The 16,033-nt window shown below is 38.5% G+C and overlaps 1 protein-coding gene across 3 annotated transcripts; it reads right to left on the bottom strand.

Annotated features, from left to right (window-relative positions):
• Positions 1-1,167: 1,167 nt before the first annotated feature.
• LOC127947377 (ADP-dependent glucokinase) lies at positions 1,168-10,417 on the bottom strand. 3 transcript variants are annotated; one of them, XM_052544466.1, is made up of 8 exons: positions 10,207-10,417; positions 8,210-8,444; positions 7,654-7,879; positions 5,785-5,847; positions 4,978-5,098; positions 4,682-4,878; positions 4,450-4,548; positions 1,168-3,109 (listed from the first exon to the last, which is right to left on the bottom strand). In XM_052544466.1, exons 2-8 carry the CDS (start codon positions 8,422-8,424, stop codon positions 2,546-2,548), a joined length of 1,485 nt encoding a protein of 494 aa, XP_052400426.1. In that variant the 5' UTR covers positions 8,425-8,444; positions 10,207-10,417; the 3' UTR covers positions 1,168-2,545. The 3 variants fall into 3 exon arrangements, with proteins under 3 accessions (XP_052400426.1, XP_052400427.1, XP_052400428.1); XM_052544467.1 differs by having other exon boundaries at positions 1,168-3,106; positions 10,207-10,416; XM_052544468.1 differs by lacking the exons at positions 8,210-8,444; positions 10,207-10,417 and having other exon boundaries at positions 6,631-7,796.
• Positions 10,418-16,033: the final 5,616 nt, after the last annotated feature.

The following is a 16,033-nucleotide window of genomic DNA, read 5'->3' as shown; positions in this document are numbered from 1 at the left end:
AATAATACTAGCCTACTAACAGTTACTGATGCAGAAGAGGTTACTGAGCCCTGCCAAGGCTGTGCAAATTTCAGAATTTAATTCAGTTCAGTTAATGAATTTGAATGGACTTCACCTTAGAGGATGTTGAATTGAATTTGAATTTGCAAATTTTCCTAATGGAAGTACAGACACTAGCAATATCTTAATTTCAAAGTAATCAAGTGAAACAATATTTTGGGTATTACAATTTTAATAATCTATTTTATAGAGTATGTTTTTAATGTTAATTTGTGGTTAAAAAAAGGCCTATTTACTATAATAAAGTATTGTGTGTGTAAAGTTCATGCAATAATAATTTCTATGAAATTCATGTTGTAATCATATGTAATATGTACTGTAAAGCTTCATTGTTAAATAGACCTTAATTATGTATCATGAATTTATTTGAATTTTATGGAATTCAAATTCAACTTCCTGTTTGCAATCTCAATTCAAATTGAAGAATAATAGCAAGTTAGTTGTGTGTAATTCTTTTTATTTCAGTCTAAACTATTTACTTTCACAACTCATTGGCAACTCATTGTTGAGCACTTCCAGTCTTAATTCCAGTCTTATTTTTATTTAATTAGTGGTATTTTTATGCATGTTTTTTATATTTGTTTTATTTTACCAGTTATTTTGTAACTATTTAATTTGGCTGTTATTTATGTCATGCATTTTAATTTATTTCATTTATAGTAGGAGTCCCTGATGTCATATGTTGCATTCCTTTTGTTGTTGTTTTTTTGTTTGTTTTTTATTAAAAAAAGACATTAAAAACAAAAATTATTTTTGAAAAAAAAAAAATTTGAATTTATAATCAAAAATATTTTTTTCATTTAGCAATCATTCTTTAACATGTTCAGTCTTAGCCAACAGACCATTTTAACTGGATGAATTAAATATTAACAAAATTTCATATAGCATTTTGGAAAAGAGCTCTGCATATATATATATATATATATATATATATGCACAATTAAATAAATTCTATTTAATTAGATTTTTATTTGTATTTTGTAAAAAACAAAAACTATATAAAAAAATGTAGAATCATCAAATTAGGTAAAAAAAAAAAAAAATTTTTCACAATCTGCAGACTAATTTTTAGGATGCAGTGCTGTGTAATGCAAAGAAACAAAGTCATTTTATACCTGGTACAGAAGTGTTTTATTAATACAAAAATATTCCATACTCAAGTTAACAGATCTAATATTTCTAGTAGTTATGTTTAAGATTGAAGGATGTTTTTCCCAGTAACCCTTAAAGAATTTGCTGCATAATAACGAGTGCAAACTAAAACCATAAAACATTTCATACAGTCTAAAAGTTTCTGTTAGTTTCTCACACCATGACTCAACACCTACTGTGTTATTCCAAATCTAAATACAGTGATGAAGGATGTAAAATCCAATAATGCTAGAAGTCTTTCGTTGGTTTGAGAAACTAACCGCATCAATATGGAGTGTAACAGAAATACAGGAGGTTCATGATCTGAATCTTTCCTTATTCAAGAAACACAAACCGTTCATAAAACCATTCGTGGTTCAAACTGCTTTACAAACACTGCTCAACACTTCTAAAACTATGCATTCGTTAAAAAGCCTCAGATGGGCTTTAATGCTGGTTTAAGACCGATAGCAATTCACATATCGAGATTAATTAGTACGTCCCAAATAAAACATTCAAAATCATACGTCAAAGATGTTTGGAAGGAAATGCATGACTAATAAAAAAAAGTAACATCTTTTGTATGTACAGATTCATGAAGTGTAACCAGGAAGCATCATGATTCACACCTGCAGAATGAATGGAAGAATATTACGATTTCTCTTCTATTTATATACAAACGATGACAAAAACATACAGCTTTAACAACATTTAGATACGTTTAAGACAAGAGTAACGAATAGTACTTAGTAATATGTGCATGGAATAATAGCCTCAGGGAAGCGCGTGATCTAAACTACTATTCAGGAATTATTTAGACTTTAGTTTAACCCCATGAACATTGCTTTAATCACTTCTGCTTCATTAGGATAAGAGAGCTTCACGTTAACTAGACTGGATCTAAACCTGAAGTGCATCCGGTTCCGCTTACGTATTAATGTTCATACACCAAATAAAAGCGTCTTTATAGAGATTTGAGATGTTTTAGACTCTAAAATTCACTTTCAGGTCTGTCTGATCTCTAATCATAGTTAAAAACTCATTAGTAGTCATCATATACTTCGCTAAAACCATGTGACTTCTGCACTGTACTGTGTTTATAAGACAGTCGTTTCGATTTAGTGTTGAGCGGATGATGAGCCGAACGTTCATTTTTGGTTCAAACGCTGGTTTGATGTCATTGCATTCAGTGCGTTTTTTCACGAAATGCGATTTCAGACAAAAGTACAACAGTGCATCCGCAGCTCGCTTTGAAAGCATCCTGTAGTTTGACGCCCTCCGAGTCTGTTTCTCCAGCGTTAGGATCTAACGGCGAGGACGTGTCTTCAGAAGGATGGACGGAGAGAGACGTCTCTTAGAGCTCGGGCCGAGGCATGAGCTCTGAGAACACAAGGCCTTCGGCTGATATGGCGTCGCCCAATCCCACAGTCCTGAGCGGGTGTTTGCACACCAGGACCGGTGTGAGATGGAACGAGACGTTCCCTCTGCTCCACACGGTGACCGGTCGGCTCGGGTCCACCGCTAGGCTCTCCCTCGGCTCGGAGAACGAGCTGTGGAAGGTCAAAGGTGCCTTGAGGATCACCTTTGTGATATCCACGTCTTGCAGACCGCAGGCTTGACTGCTGGCCACACGTGCGCCCGCAGACACCGCCGCCTCCTGGTTCCCCCAGTGGCCATCCACCGTAGCCAGGATGTGGTATGCTAGCGTGTGGAAGTGGATCCGGGTCAGATCGGCCTCAGATTGTGGATCCGCCCGGCCGTGCTGCTCCAGGATCCAGAGCAGGATGTCGCTGACCCGGCCCACGTCAGGTATCCCATCCCAGGAAGTGAGGTCAGCGTGAGGCCCGCCTCCAGACTGAGCCAAAAACAGCAGCTCCTGTTCGTTCAGACCGACGGAGTTCACGATGGGCATGACCTGCTGACAGAAGAGCACGGAGAAACCTGAAACTCTGAAGATGCCAGCTTCGATTTAAACGCAGAGAAAACATCTGACTAATGAATCTTCCAGGAGCTTGAGATAAGAATTTATAAATAATCGGTTTCATTATAGAGCTTGCACTCAGAAGGCTGTTCTATTGTAATGCTTCAGTGTCACAGGATCCGATTAGATTTATACATCATATGAAAGCGGAATAAATTATATTACTGTTATGATCGGACAATATTTGACTGAGATAAAACTATTAGAAAATTTGGATTCTGAGCGTGCAAAAAAAATCTAAATACTGAGAAACCCATTTTTAAAGTTGTTTAAATGAATTCTTAGCAATGCATATTAATAATTAAAAATTAAGTTTTTATATACTTACAGTAGGAAATTGACTAAATATCTTAATGGAACATGATCTTTACTTAATATCAGTCAGTTCGGGAGTTCATAGCGGGTTCGCGAATCATTTGAGTCAGTTCGGGAGTTCGTAGCGGGTTCGCGAATCATTTGAGTCAGTTCGGGAGTTCGGAGCGTGAATCATTTGAGTCAGTTTAGGAATCGCAAATCATTTGAATCAGTTCGGGAGTTCGGAGCGTGTTAGTGAATCATTTGAGTCAGTTTGGGAGTTCGGAGCGTGAATCATTTGAGTCAGTTTGGGAGTTCGGAGCGTGTTAGCGAATCATTTGAGTCAGTTTTGGAGTTCGGAGCGTGAATCGTTTGAGTCAGTTTAGGAATCGCAAATCATTTGAATCAGTTTGGGAGTTCGGAGCGTGTTAGCAAATCATTTGAATCAGTTTGGGAGTTCGGAGCGTGAATCATTTGAGTCAGTTTAGGAGTTCGGAGCGTGAATCATTTGAGTCAGTTTAGGAATCGCAAATCATTTGAATCAGTTCGGGAGTTCGGCGCGTGTTCACGAATCATTTGAGTCAGTTTGGGGTTCGCGAATCATAGCTGTATATCGATAGGCATTTATAACTAATTTAGTAGCTAGTTCTAATAACATTTTCCACGCATGTTTAGGTGTGCTACAAAGACACCTCAGAGACTCGAGACTGCTTTTTTATGCTTTTTTTTAAAGAATGCAATCTATGATCATGTTCCTATAATATTTCAAGGTCTGCAAATCACTTAAAACTTTAATTGTATGTAAATATATATATATTTTTAAATACTACTCTGATAAAAGTCCTTGTTTGGACAGAAGTAGCACATCTGTATGGAAAAGGTGCATTAAAAAAAAAAAAGTAGCGATGTAGCATCGGTCAACAATCCTTCTTATGTGCACCATATACACTAAACACCAGCCTTCATTAAACCTCCACATCTACCTCCTGCAGGATCCGGTTCATGTAGTCCCTGTCCGTCATACTAGCCAGCTCCAGGTGGATGGGCACCTCGTTCCTCACATCCGAGATGGCAACCACCGCCTGCAGGACGTCAGAACACAGAACGTGAGAACCAATATGTGAAGAACCAGCAGTGTCCAACAAACCTCAAAATATCCCTGTTACTCTGTCAGAGCATTGCTGTTCTTTCAAATCGGATGAGCGATTCTCGCACCTCTTTCAGTCGTTCCTCCCAAAGATCCCGGCCCATTCCTTCCATCATGTGCAGTCCGGACAGAACCACCAGGTCCGGCTGGAAGTCCTCCAGACTGGCCACGAATGTCTCCAGCGTGCTCATTTCACCATTAGACACGTCATGAGACAGGATAAAGCGGTTCGCTTGAGGCGCTCGTGCAGAACCCCACTGTTCGCCTGTAGGGGGCGTCCAAGAGGAGACACAAAAACACACAAAAAATCATACATGTTTCTGGTCTTATGGTGAACGATGCTGCAGATTTGAGCAGGTCTCACCTGACTTGTACTCCAGGATGAGGTGGAACTCATCGGTCTCCTGTAGAGATTCGGGCGGGACTACGATCTGTTCATCCAGCATATCATGAAGCTTCGGCCCCACCGGACCACACAAGAGGACCTGAGGGAAAACAGCACACTTTAGGAAACTATAATCAGGTATGAATGTGCTGCTTTTGCATTGCTTGACTTTCATCATTAAAGCGATACACCAAAAAAAGACAATTTGCTGAAACTGTGCTCACCCTCGGGCCATCCAAGATTAAGATGAGTTTGTTTCTGCATCAGATTTGGAGAAATGTAGCATTGCATCACTTGCTCACCAATGGATGTGAATGGGTGCCGTCAGAATGAGAGTCCAAAAAGCTGATAAAAACATCACAATAATCCACATCAGTTAATGTCTAGTGAAGACAAAAGCTGCATTAATGCACTAGTCCATTAATTGATGGTCTGGAGTCATATAGATTACTTGTGGATGTTTTTAGTTTAGTTTTAGACTCTCATTCTGACGGCACCCATTCACATCCATTGGTGAGCGAGTGATGCAATGCTACATTTCTCCAAATCTGATGAAGAAACAAACTCAGCTACATCTTGGATGATGTTTTTATCAGCTGTTTGGACTCTCATTCTGACGGCACCCATTCACTTCCATTGGTGAGCAAGTGATGCAATGCTATATTTCTCCAAATCTGATGAAGAAACAAACTCCGCTACATCTTGGATGGTCTGAGGGTGAACTATTCCTTTAAGCGTCTAGTGATGCCAGGTTTAAGCTTGTTTAGTAGTACAGCAAATACTTACCACGAGTTCTGGGTTAGACGCCAGTTTCTGACCAATAAGAGCAGCATTTCCACCCACATAAAGCTGTAAGAAACAAGAAAAAAGTAGTTTAATTCAAATTAAAATTACAAGTGTGTTTTGGAGGAAATTATTCTGTAATGTGGCTCAGGATATTAATAATAACTTTTTTTTTTTTAACTCTCCTGGTGGGAAGTTAGATTGAAAGAGTTCGCCAGCGAATCACCAAAATCACCAGATTTTCTACATTGTTAATACTTTTAAATTATTGCATATAGTTTTGATTAAAGGGGGGGTGAAATGCTCGTTTTCACTCAATATCCTGTTAATCTTGAGTACCTATAGAGTAGTACTGCATCCTTCATAACTCCAAAAAGTCTTTAGTTTTATTATATTCATAAGAGAAAGATAGTCTGTACCGATTTTTCCCGGAAAAACACGAGCGCCTAGAGGCGTGACGTGTGGGCGGAGCTAAAGAATCACGAGCGCCAGTAGGCTTTTGCGTTGAGAGCGTTTGGAAGCTGTGACACCGTGAGGAAAAAACCAACCAAAACAAACCATGGCTAACAGTCAGATTCAGTCGTTTATTTATGATCCAGAATCAGATCCATAGGCTGAAATTTAACAAGAGCAACGACGTCTCTATGTGGTATGTACTGAAACTGTATATATTTGCTTAGCGGTTTTTGAAAATGACTAAGTTCCACTTTATGTCGTCTTTTTTTTTTTTTTTAAGCTGTACATGTGGAAAGTGCAGTTTGATGCCAACATCGCATTTGTTTACTTGATGTGCTCACGCGCCGATAGTTAAGTTAACAACAAAGAGATATTTGAAGCAGTTTTACTCACCGCCTGCGGTTCCAACACACGATCGTGACCCTTTTTCGTTGGGATTGCATTATCCTTAAGAAATAAACGATACGCAAATCCGTCGTCAAACTGGGCCTTGTTTGTAAAACAAGCATCTTCGAAATGCAGGGAACAAACAAAAACACTTGCACAACTCCGTTGATGCTCTGTAAAAATAAACTCCATCCACTGGTCCCTTAATGCTGTTTCTCTTTTGGTAATCTGTGCAGGGTTGTCTTGCCCTGGCAACCAAAAACACGCTCCTTTTGTGACATTTGGCGACGCTCTCGCTCTGATCAGTGAAGTCTGTTGTGCTCTCAGTGCTCTGCTATACGGGAGCGCGCTCTTCCGGCAGAAGTGCCTCAGGACCCATATAAGGAAATTCCGCTCCATCTAACGTCACACAGAGCCATACTCGAAAATAACTTTCCGAAACTTTTGACAAACTGGAAGGAGTATTTTTGGAACAGAAAAGTACAACTTAATTTTTGAAACTTTGTCCATGTTTAGCATGGGAATCCAACTCTTTAACAGTGTAAAAATCTCAGTATGCATGAAATAGCATTTCACCCCCCCTTTAACATTTTCATATAAATTGTTGTTGTTGTGTAAATAACCTGTTATAAGATTCATGGTCCAGCCACTGTGCCTTTTAATTACTGTTGATTATGCTAAATTAAATTTGACACAGAAACTCAATTCCCCTCTCATGCATTGAAATGAAACCGTCGGATCTCAAGGGATCTCAAGATCCATTTACAGCAGATGCCAAAATTAAACCAGATATTATAGGACATAGGCAGAACCAGAGTCTAAATGGAAAGACAGATTAAAGGTCGCACACTTCAGCATCTGCTGTGGATTTCACCACACTACGGTCTGAATCAGGGCAGTCAAACCTGTTAGACAGGATTTCGTCTGCTCAGACACCAGCTAATCTCCGTCCATTCATGCCCAGAGGGAAACAGTTTGGCAGAGACCACAAAACCCACTCCTGCTGTAATTAAACGATTCGTCTCGCACCTGAGCGCCGGGGTATTCTGCAGCCGCCCGTGCAATCCTTTGAAAAACCTCTTTATCTGAGAAGAAGCGCTCTGCGGCGGCACCCTTCCCCATGTAGTGGACAAAGGCCTCTTTCAGGTCCTCTTTGGTGTGTAGGACCTCGTGGTCTCTTCCGGATCCGGGTTCGAGAGCGAGCGCCTGCAACAGCCCCACCCCGGACACCACCACATCCACACAGGCATTCACCCTGACAGAGGAAACAAGGCATGATGGGAAGGGCTCGTGTTCAGACCTGCTGCATGTAGGAATGTGGCTCGAAATGTGAACAAAACCTCGATTAGATTGATGAATTAATGAGTGCATTAAAAAAATTATGATCTGAACAAACTAATTGATTATTGAATGTATAAACAACTAGAAACATGGTTTGTTTGTTAGTTTTTATTTATATTTAATGCACAATGTAAGTAGATGACCAGGTGTAGGTTTTACTGCAGCACTGTTATATGGCACTGTGCATGTGACCAATAAAATCTTCAAATCTGCACAACAGAGGAACACAGTCAGGGTAACTCACCCCACTGCCACTCTCGCCCAGCGTCGGGCCGGAGCCGTGATCAGGGTCTGCCAGCCGCGAGCGATGGCCTCCTCCAGCGCCGGGGGGCGGGGCTCCATCTGCGGCAGGGATTCGCTGATGTAGTCCAGCATGCGGGTGGGCATCTGTGGGTCAGTGTGGTACAGATACCCCATCCCCAACGCCAACACCGCCACCACCACCGCCTTCCTCCACATGATCTCCACACGCACACAGCCTGGGAAACACAACCAGAGTTCCTCTTCAGTCATGGGCTTCGACTGGAGCCTCTTTTGGTAATGAACTATGGTAATACTACGGTTTTTTCAAACACTTATCTTTGATAATACCAAGGGCTTTGGACATGTATCATGATTAAACCATGTTTCTGAACATGCATCATGGTAAAACCACGTTTTTGGACATGTAACATTGCAATGCCATTTCGTTGGACATGTACCATGGTAAAACCATGTTCTGTGGACGTGTAATATGGTAAAACCATGTTTTGTGGACACGTATCGTGGTAAAACCATGTTCTGTGGAAGTGTATCGTGGTAAAACCATATTTTGTGGACACGTATCGTGGTAAAACCATGTTTTGTGGACGCGTATCGTGGTAAAACCATGTTTTGTGGACACGTAATATAGTAAAACAATGTTTTGTGGACGTGTATCGTGGTAAAACCATATTTTGTGGACACGTAATATAGTAAAACCATGTTTTGTGGACGTGTATCGTGGTAAAACCATGTTCTGTGGACGTGTATCATGGTAAAACCATATTTTGTGGACACGTAATATAGTAAAACCATGTTTTGTGGACGTGTATCGTGGTAAAACCATGTTCTGTGGACGTGTATCGTGGTAAAACCATATTTTGTGGACGTGTATCGTGGTAAAACCATATTTTGTGGACACGTAATATAGTAAAACCATGTTTTGTGGACGTGTATCGTGGTAAAACCATGTTCTGTGGACGCGTATCGTGGTAAAACCATGTTTTGTGGACGCATATCGTGGTAAAACCATGTTTTGTGGACGCGTATCGTGGTAAAACCATGTTTTGTGGACGCATATCGTGGTAAAACCATGTTCTGTGGACGCGTATCGTGGTAAAACCATGTTTTGTGGACGCATATCGTGGTAAAACCATGTTTTGTGGACGCATATCGTGGTAAAACCATGTTTTGTGGACGTGTAACGTGGTAAAACCAAGTTTTGTGGACGTGTATTATGGTGAAACCATGATTTGTGGACGTGTATCATGGTGAAACCATGTTTTTTGACACCTATCATGGTATGACTATGTTTTTCAATGTATCCAACAAACATGGTATTTCCATGATATACAGTCTCTATATGTATCATTGTAGGACTACATTTCTGGACATTTATCATAGTAATACCATGGTACTTTGGGGATGTAGCATGGCATAACCAAGTTTTTTGACATTTTATCAGAGTAATTGTATTTTTTGGACATACTGTGGTACTATCGTGTTTTTATGACAGTGGCTCTGTACCAGAGTAATACCATGTTATTTTAGACCCTGTGACTATCTCACAGGCAGTAGACTAATCAGTGGTTATCTATGTATAACACTGCAGTAAGCTGTGCACAGATCTCTCTCCGTATCATCTCTGTTTGACAGCTTCATTAGACTGAGCTTAAAGTATTGCAACATAAACCTATAATGCAATAACAACAGTAACTGGCTAATGCTAATAGTCCATTTCTGCTGATGTTTGGGGATTTAAATCGACACGACAAATAAAATCACACATCTGACCGTGATCACCTGGAGCATCTGAGATGTTTGTATGGTGTTTAGCTAAAATGACATCTCTGATTAGTAAGTTACATGTTAAAGTGAAATCAATGAGCTAACATGAGCTAGCAACATTGCCAATAAACCATCAGTTTACACAGCAATAAACAGACCTATCACTGTATCTTTAAGATAATATAATCGAAACACTCTGGACATATCACTGACCTGACGGATGATAATCTTGGACGACACGAAAGAGTGTGTAAGTGGAGAAGTTGAGTTGTGTCACCCTTCTTGGTTGAAGAAAGCCTGTTTTAGTGTCTAGCCGCTCCACTCTCTCCTGAGGGCAAATCAAATCTCAGTGCCCTCGGAGATAAAATTGCAATTAAAATCAAACCAACTGTTAATGTATATTACAAAAAAAACCACAAAAAAAAAAAAAAAAACATTTGAGCTCCAAAATGCATGTTGTTGTCTGTGTTTAAAGCTTTAATTTGTTCTAAACGGTGTTGTTGGCTTTAGGAAAACTGTCTTACTGCAGCTAAAGCGAACCAAAGGAACCAATCAGAGGCTCCGCCGAGCGTCACTGACGTAACCGTTACATGACGTAGAGTGGATGTACTGACGCAAGGTGAAAATATCTTTGCCCGGCGCCACGTCTAAATTTTCAGAGCTCAGCCAGTTTATATATATATATATATATATATATATATATATATATATATATACATATAATGATACAACACACACACACACACGTTTGTTTTTGTGTAAAGTGTGTTCATCCCATAGGTGTAAAGGTTTTTATTCTGTACAAACTGTATATTCTATGGCCCAACCCTACACCTAACCCTAACCCTCACAGGAAACTTTGTGCATTTTTACTTTCTCAAAAAAACTCTTCTGTATGATTTATAAGTGTTTTGAAAAAAGGGGACATGGGTTATGTCCTCATAAGTCACCCTCTCCTTGTAATACCTGTGTCATACCCATGACATTATACAGAGTTTAACCAGTGCGACTTACAAATGAGGACAGTGGAAGCAATAAAAAACAACAAAAGAGCAATGATATATAAGTGCTATAACATGTCTCAGTTAGGTTAAACACAGAAAACAGCATTTAAAGAAAACCGATAGAATAGAAAAAGAATAGAGCAAGCTAGTGTTAGAGGTTTTTATTTGTATAATTGTATAATAAATGAAGAGAAAATTAGATAGAATACAAAAAGATTAGAAAGATAGTTAGATTTAATTTTTTAAGAATAGAATTAGAATAGTGAGTGCTAAAGTTAGAGGGTGAAATAAAGATGCAAAAAATTGGTTTTTAGATTACATTTTAAAATACTCGTAAATCAGACTATAGTTACTTTTTTATTGATTGCTTTTTTTTTTATTCATTGACCACTGGATTTCAACATTTTAATAATGCATCAACTAATGTTGAACACTTTTTTTTTTAAATCCCTTAATATTTTACTGTCTTTTTTTGTTTACATTTTTTTTTTGTCATTTAACTTCTTTTACCTAGATATTTATTTAACATATAATTAAAAATAGTAACAAAAAAATGATTAAGTATCACATTTGCATGTTCACGGTTCTCTCTGTCATTGGTTAACGGTCACATGACATGCATGTAAACAAATCAAATATTTCATATTACATTTTTTTAGTAGGCCCCTAAATATTTTATTTTGATTTATGTTATTTTAAAAAGATCTATTTGACATTTTATGATTTAATTAATTATTAGCTTTTCTTTAAATTCATGAACCCCCTGATGTTCCTTCACAAACCTTCACAATATCACAGTAAGTCCTGATCTACAGCATTATCTTAAATGAGACTAGTTAGTAATTAAACTCTCTGCATCCGAATGTATTAGTTCTCGTGTTGGTCAGCAGGTGGCGGTATTTTCCCTCTTGTTCTAACTTCACTGACCAGAATTTCAAGGAAAATATCCATATTGTGAGATAAAAAGTTATAATGAGCTTTTGTTTTTTAATTCCATATCAGAAACAAGCTTCAATAACATACAGATCTTGATATGAACTTCAACCTTTATCATCATCTAATTCTTTATTCTCACTGTCACCTATTGAGTCTATCTTTACTTCAGTCGAAACATCTCAGCAAGGTTTACACTTAGATGTTTAACAACTTTTAGAGTCCCATTAAATCTTAGACAACCAAAGAACACTTAAACACTTAAAACAGGCTGAACTTCAGCTTTAAACATCTTGTATTCTGCCGAAGAAGTGTTTTTTTTTCTCCTCTCTGATCTTTGTGATATGCCTGCTTTCCTGAAATGTTCCTCACTAATAGTTTCGTTTCACTACATTTTCTCTCAGGGTTGGAGCTGTCGTGGGATGCCTTTGATAATAGACCGAAAAATGCAGGGGAATGAGCAGAGATTTCCTCCCAATTTAGGGAACGGCAGATTAAAGGTAAATCAGAGAGACCGGATGAAAACGATTAGCAGCAAATCTGCAGGAGGAAATGAACGGCTTCACTGATTTCATACAGGAGTCATGTTAGAACAGAATCAGAGATAACACACACACACACACACACAAGTGATGCCATCTCAGCATCAATGTATTAATAATTCACATGATCTTCAGAAATCATGAAAATATGCTGCTCAAGAAACATTTTTGATTATCATCAGTGTTTAATACAGTTGTGCTGCTTCATATCTTTGTAGAAAACGTGATCCTTTTTTCAGGATTCTTTGATCTAAGTTCAAAATAAAACCGTCTGTTTGAAATAAAATGTTTTGTAAGATTATAAATGACTTTAGTGCCACTTTTGATCAATGCATCTTTGCTTAATAAAGTATAAAACAATCAAAGGCTACTCAAAACTTTTGATTGATAGTGCATCACAGTTCCACAAAAATAATAAGCAGCACATGAATAAATAACATTTTAAAATAAATATATGAATCTAGGAAACACTGATTACAGTTTTTACTATCTTCGCTCAAATAAATGCAGCTTTGCTAAGCATTAAAAAAAGCTTTAAAAAGCATTACAAATCAAATTATTCCAAATTTTGACCACCAATGTATATTTATACATACACTTGATGTATATACTTTATATTTTACTTACCATTTTTTATTTGTTTAAAAAAAAATCATGATTTTGAATAATTAAATTAATTAAAAAAATAGAATTTTGTCAAATGGAAAAGCAGTGTGAACATTTTTTTTCTCCTTTGCATCCCACAGTAAAAAACTGTCATAAAGATGAGTAAATGATGACAGAATTTTAATTTTGAAGGCACTATTGCTGTAATCTCTCTCTCTCTCTCTCTCTCTCTCATATCATTAGTGACTGCGTCTCTGCTGTCCTCTGATCGCTGTGTTCATTATATATCTCAGCGTGACGGGACTGAGGATATCAGCACCTTTATACGGAAGGTGTGTGTGTGTGTGTGTGTGTGTGTGTGAGAGAGAGAGAGAGACAGTGATGAGATGATGTGGCACAGGTGATACCTTAAAATGTCACATTTGAGAAATCACAACTTCACTGTTTGCTGTCAACACACTATTCTTTCTGTATGTATAAATATCCTGGCTTTCTGCTCACTATTAGTATATGTATTAATACAATATGACTCAAGGTTCAGGTTGTGACTTTAATCGACTGTTTTAAAAGGAAAATGGTCTTTAAGGTTAGTCTTGGATTATGTTTGAAACGTGGCCTGTACTATAGCAGATTGGTTTGTTTAATGCAGTCGTGAGGCACAGATTGCTTTCTGCTTGGATCTCATTCAGACAGAATGTACATAAGGCTTCTCTGATTGCAGGTTGTTAAGTTAAACCCTTCGAGTCCTGACCTGGTGAGAGACAGATTAAAATCACATTCAGCCAGCTGTAAACAGAAGGTCTTGATAAGGTTATGCCTCGTGTGGTGTGCTTTGAAAGGTTATTATCTTCAAGAGTATTACAGGAGATGTCATAAATACATCTACTGAGTCTCACATATCTTCTTAAAGGAACAGTTCACCCAAAAATTACAATTCTGTCATTAAACAAATACAGATGGAAACATTTGAGAACAACCATTAAAAAGTACAGCTGGAAATGTTTTTAAATATGTGTGATAAATAGAGCAAAAAAAACAAAAAAAAACTAGAATAATCAAAACAAATACAGTTGGAAAAATTTCTAGAATAATAAAAAGAACAAATACAGATGGAAACACTTTAAAGCTACAGTAACAAGTAGTGTAAAATTAAGCAGTAAGCCCCCAAAAGCCAAGGTTCACAGTGAATTTATAACAGTTAAGGGGCTTTGTTATAAATTCACTGTAAACCACAGCTTCACGGAGCTTATTGCTTTCATAAAATGGTTATTCCATAAACGTAGTAAGGTTTCACAGAATAAAACAGAGTAAATAAAGTGTAATGATATTAATAAAAACAGTATTCTTCCAGCAAACAATGTAGCTCCTCAGAAACAGCTGTGGTTGTCACAAAGTGGTTACCGAGCAACACACAGAAGTAAACAAATGTGTGTGTTACTTTGTACACTCTTAGAAAAAAGTGTTCATAGGGGTTCTATATAGAACCATAGGGTTCTTTACTCAACTCCAAAGAACCTTTTATGCTAAAAAAGATCTGCTGGTGATGACATGCTGATTTTTGGAGAAAAACTGAAATGGTACTCTTCGAGTGATATTGATTAACTACATAAAATGATATAAATATATACATTTTCTAACCCCCATATTTTTGTGATCATTCACATGCATTCATAAATGCATTTGAATACACCGAATAATGCAGTGAAGGAATGCACTCAAAATGCACACGCACTAGTATGACTTAATGTAACTTTACATTAGCCTAGATGCTGCACTTTTTAGGCACGGTTTGTTTAGTTTTTGAATATACCTGATACTGTTAAAAGGCACATCATTAAAACAAAAAATAAGAGTTCACATATCACACCTAAACACGCGTGGAAAACGTAATTAGAACTAGCTACTAAATTAGTTAAAAACGCCTTGAACTCTCAAACTGACTCAAATGATTCACGCTCCGAACTCCCGAACTGATTCAAATGGTTTGCGATCCCCAAACTGACACAAATGATTCCCGATCCCGCTCTGAACTCCCGAACTGACTCAAATGATTCGCGAACCCTCTTTGAACTCCCAAACTGACACAAATGATTCGCGATCCCGCTCCGAACTCGCGAAATGATTCAAATGATTTGCGATCCCCAAACTGACACAAATGATTCGCGAACCCTCTTTGAACTCCCAAACTGACACAAATGATTCGCGATCCCGCTCCGAACTCGCGAAATGATTCAAATGATTTGCGATCCCCAAACTGACACAAATGATTCGCGAACCCTCTTTGAACTCCCAAACTGACACAAATGATTCGCGATCCCGCTCCGAACTCCCGAACTGACTCAAATGATTTGCGATCCCCAAACTGACACAAATGATTCGCGAACCCTCTTTGAACTCCCAAACTGACACAAATGATTCGCGAACCCTCTTTGAACTCCCAAACTGACACAAATGATTCGCGATCCCGCTCCGAACTCGCGAAATGATTCAAATGATTTGCGATCCCCAAACTGACACAAATGATTCGCGATCCCGCTCCGAACTCCCGAACTGACTCAAATGATTTGCGATCCCCAGACTGACACAAATGATTCGCGATCCCGCTCTGAACTCCCGAACTGACTCAAATGATTCGCGATCCCGCTCTGAACTCCCGAACTGACTCAAATGATTCGCGATCCCGCTCTGAACTCCCGAACTGACTCAAATGATTTGCGATCCCCGAACTGACTCAAATGATTCGCGATCCCGCTCTGAACTCCCGAACTGATTCAAATGATTTGCGATCCCCAAACTGACACGACACGATATCGATCAGGGAGCGTTTGCTAATAGGGAAGATGTTGTTGCCGCGACGTCGGCCTCTGATCGGAAATGCTCTCCGGCCGATGTTGGGAGGATACATCCCGGCCGCTCTGCGTGGACGCGGTTCACCGGCGTTTTGTACATCATTAC

Source organism: Carassius gibelio, chromosome A25 (genome assembly GCF_023724105.1).
Source record: "Carassius gibelio isolate Cgi1373 ecotype wild population from Czech Republic chromosome A25, carGib1.2-hapl.c, whole genome shotgun sequence".
Lineage (NCBI taxonomy): Eukaryota > Metazoa > Chordata > Actinopteri > Cypriniformes > Cyprinidae > Carassius > Carassius gibelio.
The sequence above is the reverse complement of the archived record's forward strand: the minus strand, read 5'-3'. Positions and strand labels throughout refer to the sequence as shown.